The following is a 25,268-nucleotide window of genomic DNA, read 5'->3' on the forward strand; positions in this document are numbered from 1 at the left end:
TGTTCTCAGCTTAATATACTCAGTCCCCTCAATCTCTTTAGCTCATTCCTTTAAACCTTGGGATTAGTCTGGTTACTCTTTGCTGGACTCTCTCCAGGGGCAAAATGTCCTTTTTGTAATGTGGTGTCCCAAATTAAACACATTTGAAGACATTGAAAACCACTTTTAGTCTAAACATTTGCCATTGAATTTTAGTTTCTGTTAGTGTTTCTAGATTCAGCACTAGTGAGTGTTTAATAGTTATGGATGACAGAATTCAATTCTCATTGCGATCTCACCACTTTGGTTAGCAAAGATAGCAGCTCATAAGTGCAGTGACTCGGATCTCCTAGATTATCAGCAGCCAATTGCCGAGGTTAAACTGGGGAGGGTGTAACATGCAGTGTTGTGGGATGCACTACTGTTACAGATTCTGACCTCTGTCGGTGAGATGAGATGAGGTTAAAATTTCTATAACCATGAATGCAGACAAGCCCAGCTCTTTTACATTGTGGTTAAGATGCTTGCTTGCAGTGTGCTTTATTAACCCAAGATATTCTGTCTTCCATTGCTTGGCCACAGCAGGTGCCAAACTAACAGGGAGTCATTTTTCTCAAATTTGAATACCAGTCTTGGGCTAACCAAGGCTCCTGGATGTGAGAGACTATCTGAATTCTAGAAACTCCCCACTGTTGCAGCCTTAACAGAAAAACAAACATGAAACTGCAGAAATGAACACACTCCACCCTGCCTTATCAACCAGCACCTGGATATTCATGTATTTCTTTTGGGTGGGGGAAATACTACTGGAACAGGACTAAATTACAGTACTTTTCCTGTTCCAAATATTGGCATGCTAGTGTTCTGTTTCTGAACAGATCTAGACACTAACATAGGAGCGACTCAGTGACTGACCTCCATGACCTTTAGGAGCACATCAATGGTAGCCAATGGGTTTTTTAAGGTCCTAATTCCAAAAATATAAACGATAACTGCCTTGATTTTGCCCAAATCTTTAACGGCTGTTTATCATATACTCCCAGCCACATACATACATTTCAGACTGACTCGTTTTAATACAAATATCTTTTACATTTGGTCCCCTGTGTGTGCGTGCACTGGGTTTAAATGGGCCCTTTTTGTAGCTGTCACGTCTGCTCCGTTTTCTTTGTTTTTTTTTACTTAACTGTAAAAAAGTACTCAAATTTAGATTAGCAATGATGAATTCAGATACACTATTTGTAGACAGTGACATCTAGTGGTGAAAACTAATATGTGCGTGTTGCAAGCTAAAAGGTCTGTTGGAGTTCATAAATGTTGGAGATCTGAGAAAATGCAAGGCAGTGATCGTGTTCACTCCATACAGTTTGACAGACAGACAGACAGACAGATAGACAGACAGACAGACAGGCAGATGATCAGTGAATAAGGTTCCACATTTTCAATGACCTCTGTTATATATATATAAGATCACGTTGGAAGGTTTACCTGTTGCATTTCCCTCATTTCTATCAATGACCAGCACTGGTATATACTGGTCAGAGCTGGTGGTTTACTGGTTTTCAATGGTTCTTGCTGGTTCAAGAGCTGGTTAAACTGGTCCAATAAAAAATGGATTAATTAAAAATTCCTTAACTTTCTACACCTAAATTGTCTGGGATTTAGCAGCTGGATACCCAGTAAAAGCCCATAAATGTTTGTTCTAATTCCCAACTGTGTCTTATTTGATCCCCAGCAGTTGCTGAAATTTTTAGTGTTTTTTGGTTTAAAAACGTAGATTTGGCCATTATGAAACTTAAATGTAAAATATGTAAGTTTTTATCATTCAGTTTAATCTTTTTGAAACCAAACAATAAAAAATATTCTTAACAATAAAAAGTATTTCCAAATATTCTGCAGGATACATTTCCAAAATAAAGGTGCACTTGATTCAGTATAGATATTACTGAATGAACAGATAAGTTCAATGCCACTTAAAACTGATCTTTTTAAGTGTTTGCCAAAAATGATCTTGGTATGGTCTAACAGTAAAAATGATTTCCATTACATGAGAGTAGGTGTTAATACTTCATGCTGATATTGGTCTCAGCTCTCGCCAAGATAAGCACCAACTAAGACATAGCTTTTTTTACTGTAAACTAATGTGATCCATCTGCGTTTCCTTCCATCTGATGATGTAGATATCCTTCTGCCTGGTTTTGATGGCTGAAGTGTAATGCTGGCTCCAGGGATCAGCCTATTTTGCCTCCTTGGTGCATCATCACACACAACAGCTGCAATGCTGGCTCCAGGGATCAACCACAGTGCGGCCTCCCTATCGCATCAGCTGACAACCGCCTGGACTGAGCTCAGTAGGGTACTTCTCTTGGGTCTTCAAGTGGGCACTTTCCATCCTTGGTGTTTCGTCAACTAGCCCACAACACCTCGACAGTGATTCTGGCTATGTGTCGCAACTCTTGACCACTGAAACCGATGTCTCTGAGAAACTGAGTTGTGGAGTGTGCCACAAATCCTCGACAACCCACTTTCACTGGGTAAACCTGGACTTGTTGGTCATGCTGTGCTTGTCTTCCAATGCTAAGGCCAAACTTCACAGCACCTGGTCATGACGCCAAGTAAACCGTCGGTGGCTACGATCCACCTTACATCCTGTCAAAATGTGTCTAAGGTAGCTGGCGATGAACACAAAGGATGCCACAGATCCTCTCTTACCCATAGATTAAAGTTATGTGGTGATGGGAGAACATCATATGTTGACCTGATGAGGAAACTGATCCTGCTCTGTTCCATTGTCCATAGATCTCACCAGCCGATCTTGCGTTGTTCCACATTCTCCCTGCTTGGCCTGTGAAACTGCCTTTTTGCACCTCGTTGATTACCAGCTTCCTCCGTTGAGCTGGGGCTGCTTTGTGCCATGTAGGAGGAGCTGAACTGAGACCAAGGCCCTCTCTTCCATGCTGTACTTGCCCCATGATATCAGGGCAGCCTTTGCATCTTCCACAGCTTCCTTTGCCGCCCACTTTCTTCCAGTTTTCAACACAGGTGTTACCTCCCTCACACATTCGTCATGTAACTCTACCAATGTAATTTCCAATCGAGCCTTGGCACACTTAAACTCCTCGGTTAGAGCGGAGACTGGCAGCTGCAATATCCCTTTACCATACAGTACCATTGTGCTGAGTCAGCGTGGAACTCCTAACCATTTCCTAACGTATGAACTGCTTCCAGATTCTCTACTGTTACCAAGGAAACCTCATACACAACAAAAACAACCCATATCTACTTCACTAGTCCCTTTAACAAATCCTTACTACTGTATTTACTGTTTTAAAGATTATAATTTATATTGTTCACATATTAATGTATTAAATGTAAGAAATTAGACATGCATTTATCACAACCCCCCCCTCCAAAAAAAAAAACACGTTTATTGTATCTTGAAATGTCTGACATGTATGTATGTATATGAATTATATGGTTTCTTTTAGTAGTCCAAAGTTTTTGACAGGATAGTATTACGTATAATTTTGTATGGTTTTGTAAGGTGTCTGAACAGTAAGTAGCTGCACTTACACAGTGTCGCCTCCAAGGTATTTCCTGTATGTCCCTTCCTCATAAAATCTCCCTACCGCCCTTGCAAAAGTAAGCGGATTTACTGTACAGAATACCCGGATATGCATTTAAGTGCTGGCAACAAAAAAAAAAACCAAAACAAAACAAAACAAAAAAAACACGAACAAAATAACTTAAAAAAATTAAATAAAAAATAAAACAAGAAGTGGCTTGTCTATACTCAGACCTGGTTCTTGTAGCTATCGTCTACTAGTACGTATGTGCTGTTTGTCTGTCAGTGCAACGAAAAGGATATCTACTGTGGCTCTCGAGATTGCTGATCTACCATTTTTGTTTCCATTAACTTTTTGTAACATTTTAAAATATATATTCGACAATTTAATTTTCAAATTCGTGGTCAGGAACGGACACGGGCATATGGACATTTAAAGCCCCGGTTTTTATAAACTATATTGTGTGTTTTTAGTTATTGTTTTTGCATGACGGAAAATACAGCGTTGTGGAAGTTTTCTGTTTTAGTACTTTTAGTATTTAATATAGCTCTTTATCGTTATTCGGTTTAAAATCATGAAGAATTATATGTATCTCGTTTTTCTCATACTAATATTATCTTGGTCGGTCGGTACTTTCTTAGCAATTCAATCACTTGGCTTGCCACTTGTTTAAAAAATACAATATTTAAATTATTCGTGTAGTTAAGTGTTGTAGCTGTTTACACAACACTTCCCGTTACAATATATTTTTATATTCATACTTTGCAATATTGTCTAAGTCACAATGCGTGTTGCTTTGAGTTCTGTACAGTTTCAAAGTGTTTAGATAATTATACATGTATGCTTAATAACTTGTGCAGAACGTTTTTTTAAAAAAAATATTAACATGGTGGAATCAGGCATGGAATTTAAGGCAGCTATCAACATTATTGATTCTTAATTGTATCTGTATGTTTGCAAGCCGTATTAAACGTCCTGTAGTTTTTGTGCACTGTGGTGTCGTGCAACACAGTCATGGATAGTCTGGTGGATTTCGAGGAGTGCATTAAGGATTCTCCCAGATTCAGGTCAGTACATGCTTTAAAACAACTGTTGCATAGTTCTGAGTTAAACTGGGAAGCCGTCGACATACTATTTGATCTGATTTATAACTGCAGTTTTTCAGTGTACGTCCCGTAATCAGAGTTGGTTCTTAACGTGAAAAAAAAGTACTGGTCAATTATTATCACTACTACTGTGTGCATTGTAGCTATAGTCTGCCCACGAGCTTTCATTCTTGTTTTTCCTTTCATTGCTATTTTTGTGTACATATTTCAAATACAACTATTAATGAAACATTACTGATCCCTTCATGGGCTGTAGGTCAACTTCACTCCCGTGGTTTACTGTAGTCATGTAAAACGTGACCTACGCAACAGGAAGTGATTTGGGATCAGGCTGCAGTATTTATTTTTATATCAGTATATAGCGTAATATGTAGCTTGAGGTCTATAGTGTAATACGTATCCTAAATACAAATTAAAAAAATGTGTGTGGCAGGTACTAAAGGATAGCCCAAACTAAGAGACACTGACATAGGGAAGATTTTTGACGTCTCACCACTTCCACCACTATTAAACCGTGTTTGGCACTCCTGTTTCAGATATTCTTCACCCCTCCCTGGTGACATGAAGAAATGGATTAGTTATTAATATTCACCCCTGCTGGGGATGACATCACACACACATGTGTGCATATATCTGGAACTTGTCATGAAACTTGGCATTAAAATGATTTAGCATAAATTATTAAGAATGTTAGACTCAGGTGATATAGGGCGTGTCTGTCCGTACAGCTGTACATCAGTTGTGATAAAGAAGTGTCATTGTTAATTCTTATTCTATACTATTCTGTCGATAGTGTTGATATATGACATGGTCATCAACTTTGTCATTATACTGATAGCTCTTTTTGCATTTACAGCAATGATGGGCAAGCGTCTTTACTGGCTGCAAAGCATGTCAATCATTAGGGAGAGCAGCCGGTTGGTTAATAACAGCAAAGAAGGCCCCAAAGGGGTGTGAACAGTTTCAAAACTGCACGGATACAGACCAGATGTGCATGGCGTGGAAAACTTAGAGAATTATTTTGTGAGCAACAATCATTAAAAAAGCTGACACTGATGTCTAGGAGTCTGACAGATGGTGAACTGATAATTGTGTTCATACATGAGTTCCATGTTGATAGTAATGCCTGTGTTTTAATAGTCGTTTCAGACGGGATTGAATATTGTATTTGTAATATCTGTCTAATCAGGTGTGCTGTTTTGATTGTTGAAGTGTGCTTGGGGCTGTAGTATGTTACCTGAAGCTCTTGTGTCTGCAGGAGGAGTCTGGGTGAGTCTGAGAGCGAGGTGACTGAACTGGAGAACAGACTGGACAAGGTGAGCAGGGGCTGAACAAGAGGGGGTTCTGGAATGACTACTTCTGTCACAAAGCAGACTAACACATACATACATGCGTTCAGAAATGAAAGTAGCAATAACATAGACTCATTGGCCTTTTTACATTCCCCCATTCCTTCTTTACATTTCCACTTTCAACATTGCTTTTTGCATTGCATTTCAGTAGGATCAATCAAACTCAGCTGCTTGGGCAGACCCTTTACACTGCTGGCTAATCCACTAGTGTATATTTGCAATCGATTGTACTTTACTGCAAGCATCGTCTACTTTTATCTGCATGAACATAGCTAAACAGAGCCTATCTCACCAACGAATACAGATAGAAAGCCCTTTTAGCCAGACACATTAAACTCCAAACTCTAAACACTAAAAGCTCCCATCCTTTCCCTCCCTCCCTCATTTGAAGCCTGATTAAGCCAGATAGTTAGACACCAACTAATTGTAGTAGCAGGAAGTTATACAATACATCTTCAGGCTGGATTATAGCCAAAAGCAAAATGTGTTTTTACACGAGTAAACAACAAAAAAAGGAAGAATTTAAAAGGTCACCCGGGTATCATAATTTAATCAAATATATTTCCAAATGTATGTTGTAAGTTACACATATTACACACAGTCCATGTTTTGCTTGTCTCAAGTGTTCTCTTTCCTTCATTTGAAATACTGGGCTTGGCTGAGCCTTGCTGTGCTAACAGGATGTGGTTTAGGATTTAAGCTACAGTACCAAACATGAGCTGTTTCCTGTTCTACATCCACGCACAGCTTCAATTGAGCCAATGCCACTTTACTTGAGAGCTGTTGAAGGATCAGCGAACAGGATATGAGCATCTTTATCACCCTATTGGCGGTACATACACTTGGATACAGAGACGGTGTCTGTTAGAAGTTGTTTAAGGGGTAATGGCATTGCTGTGGCAATAATGCCATTATCACTATTATATAACAACTGTGTAAATTTCATTATTTATTTACCTTTGCCTGAAATACTCGTTGTCTACTTGAGCTTCCCTGTGTGGTGTTTCATCAGTAAGCAGTGGTTTTAGAGCAGATGTCGTTAACTAGTGTGCTTTCTCAGCTGGGCTTTATTTGCTGATCTGTTATTGAGTACTGGTAATAAAAGAATGGCTGACCTCCACAGAAATGTTAGGAAACACCAATAGTGCCTGCAAATTGTATCGCGTGAACCGCTTATCCAGTACTGTAACTGCATTCTTAAGCAGATGTTATTGAGAATATCAGAATTTTGGACTATATGGAGGAACCTGTTTGACCATTGTATAGCACACTTGCGTTTTGTCATGTACAAGATATAATGTGATCATGGGTATCTGCTTTTATCATGACACAGACTGCTCTGATTTGGTATTGGCAGCCCTGGCAGGTGATAACTAAGACCCCTTGAGGATAGCCTTGAGTCATGCTTTGGGGTCAGTAAGACTCACGACGACAGCCTGGATGAGAGAACAGTCTCCAGTGCCAGGAATGTAAACCAATGTCCCTTTGTCCCTCAGCTGGTGAAACTTTGCAACCGGATGGTGGAAACTGGACAGGCGTACAACGAAGCCAATCAGCTGTTTTTGGGCGGGGTTGTGGAGTTTTCCCAATACCATAGAAAAGACAGCACAGTTACGGTAAGTTATTTCAGAGAGTATTGTAGTCCATACCCACAACTGTATTCTTATACTGTAATGGTTTCTAATGTATTCACTGCAGCCAGAGTATCCCAGTTGTACTGTATATACAGTATATTGTGTGCCAGTATGTGGTGCACATCTTCTGCTTGACAAGGCATATATTACACAAGGTGCCTGAACATATCTGGTGGAATAAGAGACCATCTGTACAGTGGGTGGTGGGTCCACAGAGTTTGGCAAATACGGGCAAAGACACCGTTCAAGTTCGTCTCATGGACCTCAATGCTAGTAAGATCTGGGACTGTGCAGGGCATTGTAGTTGCAAGGAGCCTTTTAATTGCAAACAATTCTGGCATAGTGAATTGAGACATGATCTGCTGATCCAGGTTGAACTTGAGCTGTCACAACAGGTATGCATTGGTCTTTATGCAAATATGTGGTCCACGTCCATACCAAAAAAGCATGTCTAAACCAATGTGCTTGGTATGAGCAGTGCTACAGCAATACAGATCTTATACACTTGTTAATTCAACACTTACTTTTTAAAAAATGTTTGTGTTATGTAAGACTTTACGCTAAAAATGTATGCTGTACTTGGAAAAAGTCTGACTTAATTTAAAAGGCTCTATAAATGAAAGTTAGAGAGAATGCTAAAATGCGATTGGTAAAAGGGAACACTTGGCTCATAAGATCACCCTTAAAAACAAGTTGTGTGTTCTCTGTTTTGGGGTTAAGCATGTATTCCTAGTAAAAGCCAGTAAGGTTCCCTAAAACCCACTCTTTCCTGACTGAAGTCCAATGCTGCAGATTCATGTTTGTTTCAAGTATGTTTCATCAAATAAAGCAGAGAGATTAGCAGGTGTGTTTGGGTGCAGCAATTAAAAGAGTCAGCTTCCTTTATTTTTGTTCCCTATTTAACTTCCTCATGTAAGAGATTAAGTATTAAACTTTTTAAATGATGCATGATAAATTATCAAAACACTGCTCTCCTGTAAACTGTAAAATCATGTTCTTCATAGGTCAAGGAAAAAGGTATATTCTGTAGTGCAGTCTGTACATACTGTATCTATAGGCCTTTTTCCATCCAACCTTTAAGATTGGTAAAACTTATGCAAATAAGAAAATATATGCGACAAACGCTATGTAAAAGGGTTTAAGTCGACTTTTAAGAAGTATTTACTCGCATGACAAGCTCGCTCGCTAGAGGTGGTTTTATTTTTTACCCGCAGCGACATTTTATTCCACACTTGCATGGAAAACCGTAGCGAGCGTATTTCTGGTCCTAGCACCCTCCTCACCATTCCAGTGACGATGTGCATGCACTGATGATAAAAACAAGCTGGCAGTCGTGGCACAAATAAGAAACACAATTATTTTTACAATTACTGAACAAATATCATGTTGTCTCTGCACTTGATTTGTTTACGTTTTAAGTTCAATGTTTCTACTCATTCATTTCAATAAAAAAAAAACAAAAAAAAAACGGTCTGTTAAAAATAAACAAGCTAAGAACAAGAAATGTTTTAGCACCTATATACTGTGTGTGTATATATATATATATATATATATATATATATATATATATATATATATAAAAATATAAATTGACCTTTTTATTTTGATAAATAATGGAAGGAACTTAATTTCCTAGTGTGTGAGTTTGAATGTGTATTATGTTGTTAAACTGTACTTCATATTATATTATATTGGACTGTATCGGGGGGGGGGGGCCCAAATATAAACCAATCAGAAGTATTAGTATTTTTCTTTTATTTTAATGCGTCACCTTTTGCTAAAGATATTAATTTAAAATAAATTACTCTATGTAGCAACATGCGCAAATTAGGCTAGGACATCACGAAATGTCACGGTAAATTCCCTTTGACTCACTATAATTTGCAGTGGATGGAAAACCATTTTTTCGCCCTTATGTCGCTACTGTTTTTGTACCAATTTTACAGAGTAACTTATAAACTCACTCGATAAATGGATGGAAAGCGCACTTATATCCCCTTCAGCCACTGCGTGTATAATTGTACCATGTTAAGTTTCCTATCTATTTATTTTATAATGCATTATGTTTGTTTTTTTTCAAAGTTTTGGCAGGGCAACTTCATAGATGTATTACAATAGTATCAAAATGTAATATCATACTTGCATTTCTACACATATCTGGATAATTCATTTAGTAAATTGTGACGAAACTTGATTAGAGCATTCTATAGCATAACTTATTGTGAATGTCAGAATCTGGGGGGAGTTGGGGGCATCTGTCTGATCTGTATGTCAATGTATTAAAATAAATAGATACAATGGCTGCAGGTCATTTCTCTTTTTTTCATGTTACAGATAGCACTGGTTTTGTATTTACGGCTGTGGTGGAGGTGAGCGTCATTGTTACATGTGGCCGAAGTGATCAGTTTGACTAACCAGCCTCTCTTCCACAGACCTGCCTGACGCACTTCACACAGGGGCTGCAGGAGATGATCCATTTCCACATGGTGAGTCTCTGATCCTCATAGGAGACTGAGAAGAGGCCAGCGTTGGGGTAAAAGTATACACATTGAGTTAGAAGGAGATTGTGCCTTTCCCTCTATAAAGAAAAGTCCTGGTATTGTTGTGTGAACCTGAGACACACTTCACAGACTATGCTTTTGACCATCAATGCACAACAGTATTTGTTTTTGTATAAATGTGTGGTAGAAGTGGATTCAACTCTTTCAGGAGATACCAGTTAGTTTAAAAGGCTTCTCGTATTGATTCAGATTTGAAAATCAATTGAAAATGAATACAGTTCCAAGGCTTGAAACACTTGCTCTGTTGCACCCAATCCTGAGTTTGAGCTACCTTCAATTAAGTGTATCATTTAAAATGGTCAAGAGCCAGCAGTCCAATGTTAAATAAATTGTTCCTCCCTTACAAGTCCTGTTAGTAACCCTACAGACTCGGGTGTGACTTATAAGCTGTAATAAATGCAATCAGTTCAGAGTAGATTGCTGGCACCGTCAGTTTAATAATATACCTAAACCAGGGTAGTTCTACAGCCTATAGCTGGGTGCAGGGCCAGCGCGAGGTTCCAGCCCTGCTTTACCTGGCACACTTACATTGTTACATAATCAGACTTACTTTAAAATAGAAACCTTTAAACTAGCTAAAAACAACATAAAATGGACACTAGAGAAATACAAATCCAAACCCCCGAGCAGCATCACTTCCTAACACGAGAGGGTGCCAGCATCGTCAGAGATGCTCTAACAGCATCACTTCCTAACACGAGAGGGTGCCAGCATCGTCAGAGATGCTCTAACAGCATCACTTCCTAACACGAGAGGGTACCAGCATCGTCAGAGATGCTCTAACAGCATCACTTCCTAACACGAGAGGGTGCCAGCATCGTCAGAGATGCTCTAACAGCATCACTTCCTAACACGAGAGGGTACCAGCATCGTCAGAGATGCTCTAACAGCATCACTTCCTAACACGAGAGGGTACCAGCATCGTCAGAGATGCTCTAACAGCATCACTTCCTAACACGAGAGGGTGCCAGCATCGTCAGAGATGCTCTAACAGCATCACTTCCTAACACGAGAGGGTGCCAGCATCGTCAGAGATGCTCTAGCAGCATCACTTCCTAACACGAGAGGGTACCAGCATCGTCAGAGATGCTCTAACAGCATCACTTCCTAACACGAGAGGGTGCCAGCATCGTCAGAGATGCTCTAACAGCATCACTTCCTAACACGAGAGGGTGCCAGCATCGTCAGAGATGCTCTAACAGCATCACTTCCTAACACGAGAGGGTGCCAGCATCGTCAGAGATGCTCTAACAGCATCACTTCCTAACACGAGAGGGTGCCAGCATCGTCAGAGATGCTCTAACAGCATCACTTCCTAACACGAGAGGGTGCCAGCATCGTCAGAGATGCTCTAACAGCATCACTTCCTAACACGAGAGGGTGCCAGCATCGTCAGAGATGCTCTAACAGCATCACTTCCTAACACGAGAGGGTACCAGCATCGTCAGAGATGCTCTAACAGCATCACTTCCTAACACGAGAGGGTACCAGCATCGTCAGAGATGCTCTAACAGCATCACTTCCTAACACGAGAGGGTGCCAGCATCGTCAGAGATGCTCTAACAGCATCACTTCCTAACACGAGAGGGTGCCAGCATCGTCAAAGATGCTCTAACAGCATCACTTCCTAACACGAGAGGGTACCAGCATCGTCAGAGATGCTCTAACAGCATCACTTCCTAACACGAGAGGGTACCAGCATCGTCAGAGATGCTCTAACAGCATCACTTCCTAACACGAGAGGGTGCCAGCATCGTCAGAGATGCTCTAACAGCATCACTTCCTAACACGAGAGGGTGCCAGCATCGTCAGAGATGCTCTAGCAGCATCACTTCCTAACACGAGAGGGTACCAGCATCGTCAGAGATGCTCTAACAGCATCACTTCCTAACACGAGAGGGTGCCAGCATCGTCAGAGATGCTCTAACAGCATCACTTCCTAACACGAGAGGGTGCCAGCATCGTCAGAGATGCTCTAACAGCATCACTTCCTAACACGAGAGGGTGCCAGCATCGTCAGAGATGCTCTAACAGCATCACTTCCTAACACGAGAGGGTACCAGCATCGTCAGAGATGCTCTAACAGCATCACTTCCTAACACGAGAGGGTGCCAGCATCGTCAGAGATGCTCTAACAGCATCACTTCCTAACACGAGAGGGTGCCAGCATCGTCAGAGATGCTCTAACAGCATCACTTCCTAACACGAGAGGGTGCCAGCATCGTCAGAGATGCTCTAACAGCATCACTTCCTAACACGAGAGGGTGCCAGCATCACTTCCTAACACGAGAGGGTGCCAGCATCGTCAGAGATGCTCTAACAGCATCACTTCCTAACACGAGAGGGTACCAGCATCGTCAGAGATGCTCTAACAGCATCACTTCCTAACACGAGAGGGTACCAGCATCGTCAGAGATGCTCTAACAGCATCACTTCCTAACACGAGAGGGTACCAGCATCGTCAGAGATGCTCTAGCAGCATCACTTCCTAACACGAGAGGGTACCAGCATCGTCAGAGATGCTCTAACAGCATCACTTCCTAACACGAGAGGGTGCCAGCATCGTCAGAGATGCTCTAACAGCATCACTTCCTAACACGAGAGGGTACCAGCATCGTCAGAGATGCTCTAACAGCATCACTTCCTAACACGAGAGGGTGCCAGCATCGTCAGAGATGCTCTAACAGCATCACTTCCTAACACGAGAGGGTACCAGCATCGTCAGAGATGCTCTAACAGCATCACTTCCTAAAACGAGAGGGTACCAGCATCGTCAGAGATGCTCTAGCAGCATCACTTCCTAACACGAGAGGGTGCCAGCATCGTCAGAGATGCTCTAACAGCATCACTTCCTAACACGAGAGGGTACCAGCATCGTCAGAGATGCTCTAGCAGCATCACTTCCTAACACGAGAGGGTACCAGTATTGTCATGGTCTAGCAGAGCAAGCTGCAGTCTCTGTTGTGGATGCAGAAGGTGCCTGACTGCTGTGTGTTTCCTTCCAGATGCTGTTTGACCAGGCTCAGAGATCAGTGACTCAGCAGCTCCAGACCCTGCTCACACAGTAAGTACCAGCGCTGCCTCACACAGGCCAGGCTAGTCCCTTCATTAGTCCCTTTTAGTAACTTGCATTTTTTAAAGCGGTAAGAACCAAGGCTTAAAACATTCTCACGAAACTTTCTTGCAAGTTCCTTTTTTCTGTAAATTATTTTGGTGTTCTCTAGAGAACCTGCAGTGTGGTGGCAGGATAAATGGGCTTAACCCAAGTGGAAGTAACATTTTTAAAGTTTGGAAAACTAGCACAGGAAAAACGATAAGGGACTTGCAAGAAAGTGTTACTGCATGCTGTCAAGACTCCTGGTTATTACCACTTCTAGTAATTGACACTGCTCTACTGATTCCTATAAACAGAAGTATATTCTACTACCAATCAAGTTTGATATTGTTATTAACCAAAGAAAATTATCCCTTTCGCAGAAGTATTTGTTCTATAACTCAGAAATCATTTGAAATTAAGACTTCATATTTATGACATTAAATAAATGCTTCAGACAAAATGTGGCAGTGACCTAATACAGCTGCCGTGTTTGCTTTATGTTCCGTTTCCTCTAGCGATGCATCATTTAAACTCACCACTCATTTTACCCTTATCCATTTCACTTTTACAAATTGTTCTGTCAGTGATGCCATTCCCCTTACCCTGTGCCCCACCCGGGAATGCTTTGTTTTTGTCTGAGCTTGTCTGTTTCCCTCCCCAGCTCAATCCCCCAGCTGAGGGAGTCACGGAAGGAGTTCTCCCGGATCACTGAGGATTTGGAGCAGGCTGCAGCGAAGAGCGCCCAGGCCTCTCGACACAAGGCCCAGGACGCTGAGAAAGCCAGTCACCTGCTACTTGCCACCCGGAAGTGCTTCCAGCACATTGCCCTGGACTACAGTCTGCAGGTCGGTCCTGGGGGATTTATTCCTTCCTTGTTTAGTTTGCTTGAAGTAAATGTAGCTGTTTTGCACTAATTGGTCTCAAATGTATAGTTTTGAAAGAAACACATATTACAGCACACATGTATTCTAATTTTAAAGCATGATATCTGGTACTACTTTAGGTTAAAGGAAGCTATGCCGTTCTCAGGTTCTCTGTCCTGGGTCATTTCCCCTCTCAGCAGTGTCCTCTGGGTCAAAGTGTGTTACTGACTGAAAGCATGTCAGTCAATAGGGGAAGCCATGGTTGACTAATGACAAGAAATAAGCCATTGAATGGGTGTGGAGAAATTCCCCCTCCAGGTGTTCAAGCAAGCGCAACACTAACTGAAAGCATGGCTTGCAAACAGGGATAACCAACTGTAGTATCAGATATCGTGTTTTAAAATAAAAAAATACAAGTTTGCTATAATGTGTTTATGAGACTTGTATAACAAATGGAAGTACACAATCAATAAGAGTTAAGGAATTATTTTGTTAGCTACCATCTGAAGAGACACTTTCTCCCCTTCCTTGTAATGAGCTTTACGCTACGTGTCTCTGTGAGCCAAGCTAATACATTCTCGCTACCACTTGCAGCAGCACAAGCTACATTACATTGTGCAGTTCTGTTATAGCTCAAGAACCCAGTCAGAAATTACATAAGTGATACTTGCAACAGCCGGCTTTAATGTATATAACCATATAGGGCACCTCCTTTTAATAAAACTCAAGAGCGACAGAGTTACATTTCTAGTTAGAGAAATATATGTACACAGTATATTTAACCTATTTGTTTCTTCTTAGTTGAATCAGTTTAAGATGCAGCAGAAGGTGGATATTTTGAATTCGGTGAGTCCATTTGAAGTATTTTCAGTGACAGTTGCTTATTTATGGGGCATTCCCAGCATTTGTTAACATCTGTGTGTACAATTTAAAATATAAGGTGTGCTTGGGACATAAAGCTAGTCCAACATAACATTTCATGTTCACGATTTTAAAGATGTTATTGGTATTGGGGGTCATTACATCTGTCTGTCCGGGGACTTCCATGTTGATGTTTATTTGCACAAATATACAGACGTGCTCAAATTTGTTGGTACCCCTCCACAAAAAACGAAGAATGCACAATTTTCTCTGAAATAACTTGAAACTGACAAAAGTAATTGGCATCCACCATTGTTTATTCCATATTTAATAGAAATCAGACTTTGCTTTTGATTTTTTATTCAACATAATATTGTAAATAATAAAACAAATGAAAATGGCATGGACAAAAATGATGGGACCGCTAATTGTTGTTGCACAACCTTTAGAGGCAATCACTGCAATCAAACGTTTTCTGTAGCTCTCAATGAGACTTCTGCACCTGTTAACAGGTAGTTTGGCCCACTCTTCCTGAGCAAACTGCTCCAGCTGTCTCAGGTTTGATGGGTGCCTTCTCCAGACTGCAAGTTTCAGCTCTTTCCATAGATGTTCGATAGGATTGAGATCAGGACTTGTAGAAGGCCACTTCAGAATAGTCCAATGTTTTGTTCTTATCCATTCTTGGGTGCTTTTAGCTGTGTGTTTTGGGTCATTATCCTGTTGGAGGACCCATGACCTGTGACTGAGACAGAGCTTTCTGACACTGGGCAGTACGTTTCGCTCCAGAATGCCTTGATAGTCTTGAGATTTCATTGTGCCCTGCACAGATTCAAGGCACCCTGTGCCAGGCGCAGCAAAGCAGCCCCAAAACATAACCGAGCCTCCTCCATGTTTCACTGTAGGTATGGTGTTCTTTTCTTTGAAAGCTTCATTTTTTCGTCTGTGAACATAGAGCTGATGTGACTTGCCAACAAGCTCCAGTTTTGACTCATCTGTCCAAAGGACATTCTCCCAGAAGGATTGTGGCTTGTCAATATGCATTTTAGCAAATTCCAGTCTGGCGTTTTTATGTTTTTCTTTCAAAAGTGGAGTCCTCCTGGGTCTTCTTCCATGGAGCCTACTTTCGCTCAAAAAGCGACGGATGGTGCGATCAGAAACTGACGTACCTTCACCTTGGAGTTCAGCTTGTATCTCTTTGGCAGTTATCCTTGGTTCTTTTTCAACCATTCGCACTATCCTTCTGTTCAATCTGGGGTCGATTTTCCTCTTGCGGCCGCGCCCAGGGAGGTTGGCTACAGTTCCATGGACCTTAAACTTCTTAATAATATTTGCAACTGTTGTCACAGGAACATCAAGCTGCTTGGAGATGGTCTTGTAGCCTTTACCTTTACCATGCTTGTCTATTATTTTCTTTCTGATCTCCTCAGACAACTCTCTACTTAATAATATTTGCAACTGTTGTCACAGGAACATCAAGCTGCTTGGAGATGGTCTTGTGGCCTTTACCTTTACCATGCTTGTCTATTATTTTCTTTCTGATCTCCTCAGACAACTCTCTCCTTTGCTTTCTCTGGTCCATGTTCAGTGTGGTGCACACAATGATACCAAACAGCACAGTGACTACTTTTCTCCATTTAAATAAGCGGAATGACTGATTACAAGATTTGAGACACGTGTGATACTAATTAAAGAAACTAATTAGTTTGAAATATCACTATAATCCAATTATTTATTATCTTTTCTAAGGGGTACCAACAAATGTGTCCAGGCCATTTTAGAATATCTTTGTAGAATAAGCAATAATTCATCTCTTTTCACAGCTTCTTTGCTTTATTCTATGACATACCAAAGGCATGCAAGTATACATGATAAAATAGCTTTTAATTTCATCACTTTTCAGGAGGAATGAAGCATTATTTCAATGAGCTGTAAGGGTACCAACAAATTTGAGCACGTCTGTAAATATTCTGGGGGGCTAGTAAAGTGGCCCGGTAGTCTGTGACCATTGTCTTTCATTCCAGGAAAGTCATGCTATAGGCTGTGGTCTTTCATCACTGTTGTGCCCTCTTGCTATAAACCTTGGTATAATATGGTTATTGAACTAGCGACTGCCTTGTGGAAGCCTGCTTTGAGTCTCACATGATTGTTAGTGGACAGTAGTTTACAATGGCAAGCCACTAGACACACAAAACTACATAAGACCTTGGGTTATGCCTCCCTTTTCACCTCCTCAGGGTCGGAGTCAGGTTGAGGTCATAGACTTATGGTCGAAGATCTGTGTCTTAACTTGTGGAAAGCATTGCAAGCTGTAGGCTTGTGACCAGCAGAAGTATATGTTCTACTACTTTTGTTTTTTTCTTAAAATAAATGTAGTGCCCAATTTTGTCCCCAGTTTAGAATGTCGAATTATGTTCTTGCACTGCAACAATTCTCCACCCAGCCCCAGACAATGAACATTCAGTAAGCGTCCTCCGGTTCTATGGCTAATCTAGTTTCCTGTTTACGCCCAGGATCTCAAGAGCGGATGTTAGTAAGGTCAGCCCTCCAAGTGTCCGCTTGAGCTCTCTGAGTAGGGTCCACTATAGCGCGATGAGGGAAACAATGCAGCACTCCCTTTGGATTCCCCAGCGAAGACTTTGCACAGCCAGAAACCTGGTCTCTCCTGAAGATGACAAACCCTGCACACCATGCGGCTGTGCATTTATGTCCCTTCTGTTCTTCAGTATGGCTAATTGCTTCTCCTGATTGCCAGTACTTCTGCTGGGAGATGATGTGGTTGAATACCTTCTAATTCCTAACTCCCCTGTATTTCAGATCTTCTCCTATTTCCATGCCCAATACACATTTTTCCATCAAGGCTATGACCTTCTCAAGGACCTCGACCCTGCTATGAAGAAGATGGCGATTCGGGTACTGGCTCTTTGAAATGACTCTATTGTGCACAGGATTACTTGTAATAGGGGTTTGAATGTGTATTTCTTACCTGACACCTGCTTTATAACACCTTGGGGGGTCTTGATAAAAATTAACTTTCCTTTTCGATTTTCTGAAGTAAAACACCCACCAACTTCCAGCACTTTCACACTGTTTTGTGCATCATAAAGCCCCTGCTTTTTCATGGGACTGATGCCTGTAAAGCATGTTTGTTTTCCTTGGTGAAGGATGTAGGTGGTGGTTTTAATAAATTATATGTTTGGTAGATATTAAAAAATCGACAATTGCTAAAAAAAAAGTTGCTCAAACACATGCTAACTGGTATGAATGCATTAGTAAAGGTGTACAAATAAAAGCTTAAAAAATATTCAATCTCAAATAGTAACAAGAATAGCTAACTTTTTGTGTATCACACCACCATAAAAATCGCTTCCTGTGTTGAAGGTTATGGAACACTTCTATTCTTTGCTGCCAAAGGGAAACTGTTTGGGGTCATATGGGGTCCAATTGTAAGTCTAAAACATGGGCCACTGTAGGTGAATAGTGCTCCAAAATACTGTGTCGTGTATACGTGTAGCTGCTGATTTTGTTGTCTGTCATGATTTCGGTAAGCACACCAGAGATTGTAAGACCAAAACATTTTATAGGAGTTGGTTGCAGGTAAGAATTTTTGTCCTGTAAATTACTTAACCTTCAAAATGTAAAGTTTTCCCACATATATTCTTGAGAGTATTAGAATCCAGGAATATATGATTTTTGGTCTGTCTGTATATACACTGGCTGGTTGTGTACCTAATATCAGGCTGAGCCACCGTTTGCCCTGGTCACAGCCTTCATCCACCATGGCATAGACTCTACAAGGTGCTGGAAGGTGTCTTGAGGGATCCATCCTGTCATTAATGTTTCACGCAATTGGTGCAGAGACATGGTGGTGGCCATGGAAGATGTCTGAAGTCCCCACAAACATTTGCGCACAATTCTTTTTTTTTTTTTTTTCTTTTTTATAAATTTAGTCGTTGCCAATTATTTTTATTATTTTCTCCCAATTTGGAATGGCCAGTTATTTTATTATGCTCAGCTCACCGCTACCACCCCTGCGCTGACTCGGGAGGGTGAAGACGAACACATGCTGTCCTCCGAAGCGTGTGCCGTCAGCCGACCGCTTTTTTTTCACACTGTGGACTCACTATGCAGCCACCTAAGAGCTACAGCGTCGGAGGACAACGCAGCTCTCAGGCAGCTTACAGGCAAGCCCGCAGGCGCCCAGCCAGACTACAGGGGTCGCTGGTGCCGACCTAACCCTCCCTCCCCTGGGCGGCACTCGGCCAATTGAGTGGCGCCCCCTGGAAGCTTCTGTCCTCGGTTGGCAAAAGAATAGCCTGGACTCGAACTCGCGAAGTCCAGACTATAGAGTGCAACCTGCACTCCACGTGGAGCGCCTTTACTGGATGCGCCACTCGGGAGCCCCATTTGCGCACAATTCTGTTATGGTGGGTGGGTGCATTATCATTTGGAAAGTAGCCATAGCATCAGTGTACAAGAGCAGTGTTGTTGGGTCGACTTGATCTGCAACAAAGTAAACTACTGCATATGTTCAATCTTAATAAAGGGTCCCAGGGTATACCGAGAGCACATGCCCCACACCAGGGCAATGCCATATCCAGTCGGGTAGACAAGGCCTAATAAAGTGGCCAGACAGTCTAGACCAAAGGTGCGCGACCAAACTTTTATCACAGGCCGCATATCCAGAAAACTAGTTTAACCTGTTTATAGCGGGCCACACATTATTATTATTATTTATTTCTTAGCAGACGCCCTTATCCAGGGCGACTTACAATCGTATGCAAATACATTTCAAGTGTTACAATACAAGTAATACAATAAGAGCAAGAAATACAATAACTTTCATTCAAGCAAAGTACAAGTGTGACAAACCACAATTCAATAATACAGCAGATAATAGTGATAGTGACATCAGGATATGATTAAATAGTGATAGCTACATCAGGATATGATTAAATACAAAGTACTACAGGTTAAACACTTGGCAGATTACAGTATTATGAAGCACAGGATTAAATGCAGTAAAATAGGGGGCAGATAAGAGCAAAATAAAGCACATTTACATGAAGGGTGATAGTGTCCCAGGATACAAACAGAGGAGTTCTACAGGTGCTCTTTGAAGAGGTGAGTCTTAAAGAGGCGCCGGAATGTGGTCAGGGACTGGGCAGTCCTGACATCTGTAGGAAGGTCATTCCACCACTGCGGAGCAAGGGTGGGGAAGGAGCGGGCTCTGGAGGCAGGGGAGCGTAGCGGAGGTAGAGCTAGTCTTCTAGTGCAGGCGGAGCGGAGAGGTTGATTGGGGGTGTAGGGAGAGATGAGGGTCTGGAGGTAGCTGGGTGCAGTCTGGTCAAGGCATCTGTAGGCTAGTACAAGAGTTTTGAACTGGATGCGAGCGGTGATCGGGAGCCAGTGGAGCGAGCGGAGTAGTGGAGTAGCGTGGGCGAAGCGAGGCAGAGAGAACACCAGGCGGGCAGCAGAGTTCTGGATGAGCTGGAGCGGACGGGTGGCGGACGCAGGGAGGCCAGCCAGGAGGGAGTTGCAGTAGTCCAGGGCCTGGACCAGGAGCTAGGTAGCATAGTTGGTGAGGAAGGGTCGGATTCTTCGGATGTTGCTCAGGAAGAATCGGCAAGTGTGTGCCAGAGTGGAGATGTGCTGGGAATAAGAGAGGCAGGGGTCCAGGGTGACTCCAAGGTTCTTAGCTGAGGAAGAGGGAGAGAGTGTGGTAGATTCCAGAGGAACAGAGATAGAGATCAGAGATAGAGATCAGAGGAGGGAAAGAAAAGGAAGTCAGATTTAGAGAGGTTGAGTTTGAGGTGATGCGAGTGCATCCAGGAGGAAATAGCAGACAGACAGGTAGAGATACGAGAGGAGATGGTGGAGTCAGAGGTGGGGAAGGAGAGGAAAATCTGAGCATCATCAGCATAGAAATGGTATGAGAAACCATAGGATGCGATGAGGGGGCCCAGGGAGCGGGTGTACAGAGAGAACAGGAGAGGACCCAAGACTGACCCTTGGGGGACTCCAGTTAAGAGAGGGTGAGGTGTGGAGGTTGCTCCACGCCAGCTTACCTGCTAAGTGCGTTTGGAGAGGTAGGAGGAGAACCAGGCCAGAGCAGTGCCAGAGATCCCCAGGTCAGCAAGAGATGATAGTAGAATAGAGTGATCAACAGTGTCAAAGGCAGCAGAGAGGTCGAGGAGAATTAGGACAGAGGAGAGAGAGGCAGCTCGGGCACACTTAAGTGAGTTGGTGACAGACAGGAGGGCGGTTTCAGTGGAGTGGGCAGAGCGGAAGCCAGATTGGAGAGGGTCAAGCAGAGAGTGGTTGGACAGGAAAGCAGAGAGCTGGCGGTGTACAGTCCGCTTTAGGGTTTTGGAGAGGAAACTAAAGAATAGTCAGAGTTTAACCTTTAGCTGCAATATACATACTGTTAATAAAATTAACAGTAATCCTAAAGGAAATTGTCTATTCATATATATATATATATATATATATATATATATATATATATATATATAATATACAGTACTGTGCAAAAGTTTTAGGCAGGTGTGAAAAAATGCTGTAAAATGAGAATGCTTTCAAAAATAGACATGTTAATAGTTTATATTTATCAATTAACAAAATGCAAAGTGAGTGAACAGAAGAAAAATCTACATCAAATCAATATTTGGTGTGACCACCCTTTGCCTTCAAAACAGCATCAATTCTTCTAGGTACACTTGCACACAGTTTTTGAAGGAACTCGGCAGGTAGGTTGGCCCAAACATCTTGGAGAACTAACCACAGTTCTTCTGTGGATTTAGGCAGCCTCAGTTGCTTCTCTCTCTTCATGTAATCCCAGACAGACTCGATGATGTTGAGATCAGGGCTTTGTGGGGGCCATACCATCACTTCCAGGACTCCTTGTTCTTCTTTACGCTGAAGAAAGTTCTTAATGACTTTCACTGTATGTTTTGGGTCGTTGTCATGATGCAGAATAAATTTGGGGCCAATCAGATGCCTCCCTGATGGTATTGCATGATGGATAAGTATCTGCCTGTACTTCTCAGCATTGAGGAGACCATTAATTCTGACCAAATCCCCAACTCCATTTGGAGAAATGCAGCCCCAAACTTGCAAGGAACCTCCACCATGCTTCACTGTTGCCTGCAGACACTCATTCGTGTACCGCTCTCCAGCCCTTCGGCGAACAAACTGCCTTCTGCTACAGCCAAATATTTCAGATTTTGACTCATCAGTCCAGAGCACCTGCTGCCATTTTTCTGCACCCCAGTTCCTGTGTTTTCATGCATAGTTGAGTCGCTTGGCCTTGTTTCCACGTCGGAGGTATGGCTTTTTGGCCGCAAGTCTTCCATGAAGGCCACTTCTGACCAGACTTCTCCGGACAGTAGATGCGTGTACCAGGGTCCCACTGTTTTCTGCCAATTCTGAGCTGATGGCACTGCTGGACATCTTCCGATTGCGAAGGGAAGTAAGCATGATGTGTCTTTCATCTGCTGCAGGAAGTTTCCTTGGCCGACCACTGCGTCTACGGTCCTCAACGTTGCCCGTTTCTTTGTGCTTCTTCAAAAGAGCTTGGACAGCACATCTGGAAACCCCTGTCTGCCTTGAAATTTCTGCCTGGGAGAGACCTTGCTGATGCAGTATAACTACCTTGTGTCTTGTTGCTGTGCTCAGTCTTGCCATGGTGTATGACTTTTGACAGTAAACTGTCTTCAGCAACCTCACCTTGTTAGCTGAGTTTGGCTGTTCCTCACCCAGTTTTATTCCTCCTACACAGCTGTTTCTGTTTCAGTTAATGATTGTGTTTCAACCTACATATTGAATTGATGATCATTAGCACCTGTTTGGTATAATTGTTTAATCATACACCTGACTATATGCCTACAAAATCCCTGACTTTGTGCAAGTGTACCTAGAAGAATTGATGCTGTTTTGAAGGCAAAGGGTGGTCACACCAAATATGGATTTGATTTAGATTTTTCTTCTGTTCACTCACTTTACATTTAGTTAATTGATAAATATAATCTATTAACATGTCTATTTTTGAAAGCATTCTTACTTTACAGCATTTTTTCACACCTGCCTAAAACTTTTGCACAGTACTGTGTATATATATATATATATATATATATATATATATATATATACTGTATATATATATATATACTGTATATATGACAGTTTCCCTTAGAATTACTGTTAATTTTATTTTGTACTGCACGATACACATCACAATAAAAAATATACAAAACAATTCAAAACAAAGCATTAATATCGTACTGTTATACCATATACATTCCACAATAATACAAAGCAAATTAAATATCTACTTGCTGAAGGGGTTTTTAGTTTAGCAGACGAGTTGTTCAGTTGTAGCAGGCAGCAATGTAGCAAAAGTCACAGAGCAGTGACGTCACTTCCCTAGCAACAAGCCTCCTATGTTGGGAATGGGTTCTTTCAATGCAGCGGGTTTTTTCATTTAAGAAAGGAGAGAAAGACTCATAAAATTAGTTTGAGACAAGCTCATGAGAAGCAGTTACCCTCCGCAGTACAAATTAAAATGGTGTGCTGCTTTTTATGCGAAAAATTAGAAAAAGCAAGTGAACAAAGTTAAAAAAAAAAATTATATATATATATATATATATATATATATATATATATATATATATATATATATATATATACGATATATTCATAAGTGAAATGGGATTAATACACTGGGCCACAGTCAGGCGATAAAAGGGTCACAGGTTGCGAACTGATCTGAACTGATTTCTTCTTGTACTTCTCTGTACTGTCCTCAGTTAGCTCAGCTGTCCACTGACTGCACTGAAAAAAGAAAGCAGCTGGAGCACACACACCTCCTAGTTCAGCAGAGGGTAAGCAGCATCTCTCTCTTCGATTTCTCTATATCGGAATATCAGTGTTCGTTCTACCCAGACTCAGGGAAGCAGATCACTCCACTTGCTGTTTCCTATTGGCCTCATTAATTATGGCTGGAAGGCTGATCCGTCCCACTGCAGTGAGTGAGCACACTTACAATTTGCTACTTTCTGTTTATTGTTTTTCCCTTTATTCCACCCCACCCCTCCATTGTGGTGGCATCCATATGTCACACTTTAGAATTGTATACAAGTACTGTTATTAACCCCTGCTTATTAGCCATTTTGAAAATATTTAGGAAAAGTAAAGCCACGCAAGAAAAAAAAAATAGAACTCCGATCACTTGAACAATTAACATATAATGCAAAGAAAATAAACAAAGTTTTTAGAAGAATGGATGTCCTGTAGAATACTTTCTGGAGGGTAGTGTAGATCTTGATGGTTTCCGATGTGTTTTCCACAGGACACCTCTGAAGACAGCGTGGTGACATTAAGCCCTCTGAACGGGGTCACGATCCAGGGCTATCTGTTTAAGCGTTCCAAGAGGAAAATAAAGAACTGGAACAGGTGAGGAGTGGGAATCCAGGATTCAGGGCTCCGTGGTGACAAGAACAATGGACCCACACACGTTGAACACAACACAATAGTGTACACACTACAATATACTTACTGACTAAAAGAATCAGAGAATGGCCTTAATAGAGTAGAAACAGGTTGCGCTTGTCCAGAGTATTCTGGGACGTGGCCACTGCAGAGGGAGTCACGCAATCAGGGGAGCGCAGGTTCACATCCTGGCTGTGCTCAAGAGGACACCAGCGGGGCTGGCCTCGGTCCTCCATGGGCCAGTAGCTCGCCAGAATACACAGGGTGTAAAGCTTGATGTTTGGATCAGAGGACGCCTACTGACCTTTAGTTCTTTTAAGCTGTTGTGTGGGCATTCTGATGAGGTGTCATGAAGGTCATGAAGTTATTGATTTGTCTTTTTTTTTTTTTTTTTTTAACCCCCCCAGGCGGTGGTTTTCCATACAAAACAACCAGCTGGTTTATATGAAATCACATAAGGTACGCTCTTTAATTCATGTGCACCAGACTGCCTTTCTTGCTACATTCACAGAAAATAACATTTCAGCAGTGATTGTGTTTACATTCTTCTTATATTTTAGGAAGAACCTATTGTTTTGGTGGATGATCTGAGACTGTGCGCAGTGAAAGCCCTGGACACCATTGAGAGACGGTTTTGTTTTGAAGTTGTGTCGGTGCAAATGTTAGTCAAATTAAGCCTTCTGCTGTGATTTTTCAATTACAATGTAATTTTGCCCAGAAGAAAAATTAGTTTATTATTTATTTTTATGAGATTATATTCTTA

The 25,268-nt window shown here is 41.7% G+C and overlaps 1 protein-coding gene across 1 annotated transcript in view; it reads left to right on the forward strand.

Annotated features, from left to right (window-relative positions):
* The first annotated feature begins 3,627 nt into the window (after nt 1-3,627).
* zgc:162872 (BAR_ACAPs and ArfGap_ACAP domain-containing protein) overlaps nt 3,628-25,268 on the forward strand; it is a 33,311-nt gene continuing 11,670 nt past the window's right edge. The window contains exons 1-12 of the mRNA XM_034039764.3: nt 3,628-4,612; nt 5,910-5,967; nt 7,500-7,619; nt 10,070-10,123; nt 13,204-13,262; nt 13,957-14,140; nt 14,960-15,004; nt 17,834-17,929; nt 23,824-23,898; nt 24,366-24,469; nt 24,913-24,964; nt 25,066-25,166. Of these exons, the coding sequence (XP_033895655.1) occupies nt 4,560-4,612; nt 5,910-5,967; nt 7,500-7,619; nt 10,070-10,123; nt 13,204-13,262; nt 13,957-14,140; nt 14,960-15,004; nt 17,834-17,929; nt 23,824-23,898; nt 24,366-24,469; nt 24,913-24,964; nt 25,066-25,166 (1,001 nt within the window). The 5' untranslated portion in view covers nt 3,628-4,559. The remainder of the gene's footprint in view (nt 4,613-5,909; nt 5,968-7,499; nt 7,620-10,069; nt 10,124-13,203; nt 13,263-13,956; nt 14,141-14,959; nt 15,005-17,833; nt 17,930-23,823; nt 23,899-24,365; nt 24,470-24,912; nt 24,965-25,065; nt 25,167-25,268) is intronic.

The sequence above is a fragment of the Acipenser ruthenus genome, chromosome 17 (genome assembly GCF_902713425.1).
Source record: "Acipenser ruthenus chromosome 17, fAciRut3.2 maternal haplotype, whole genome shotgun sequence".
Taxonomy (NCBI): Eukaryota; Metazoa; Chordata; class Actinopteri; order Acipenseriformes; family Acipenseridae; genus Acipenser; species Acipenser ruthenus.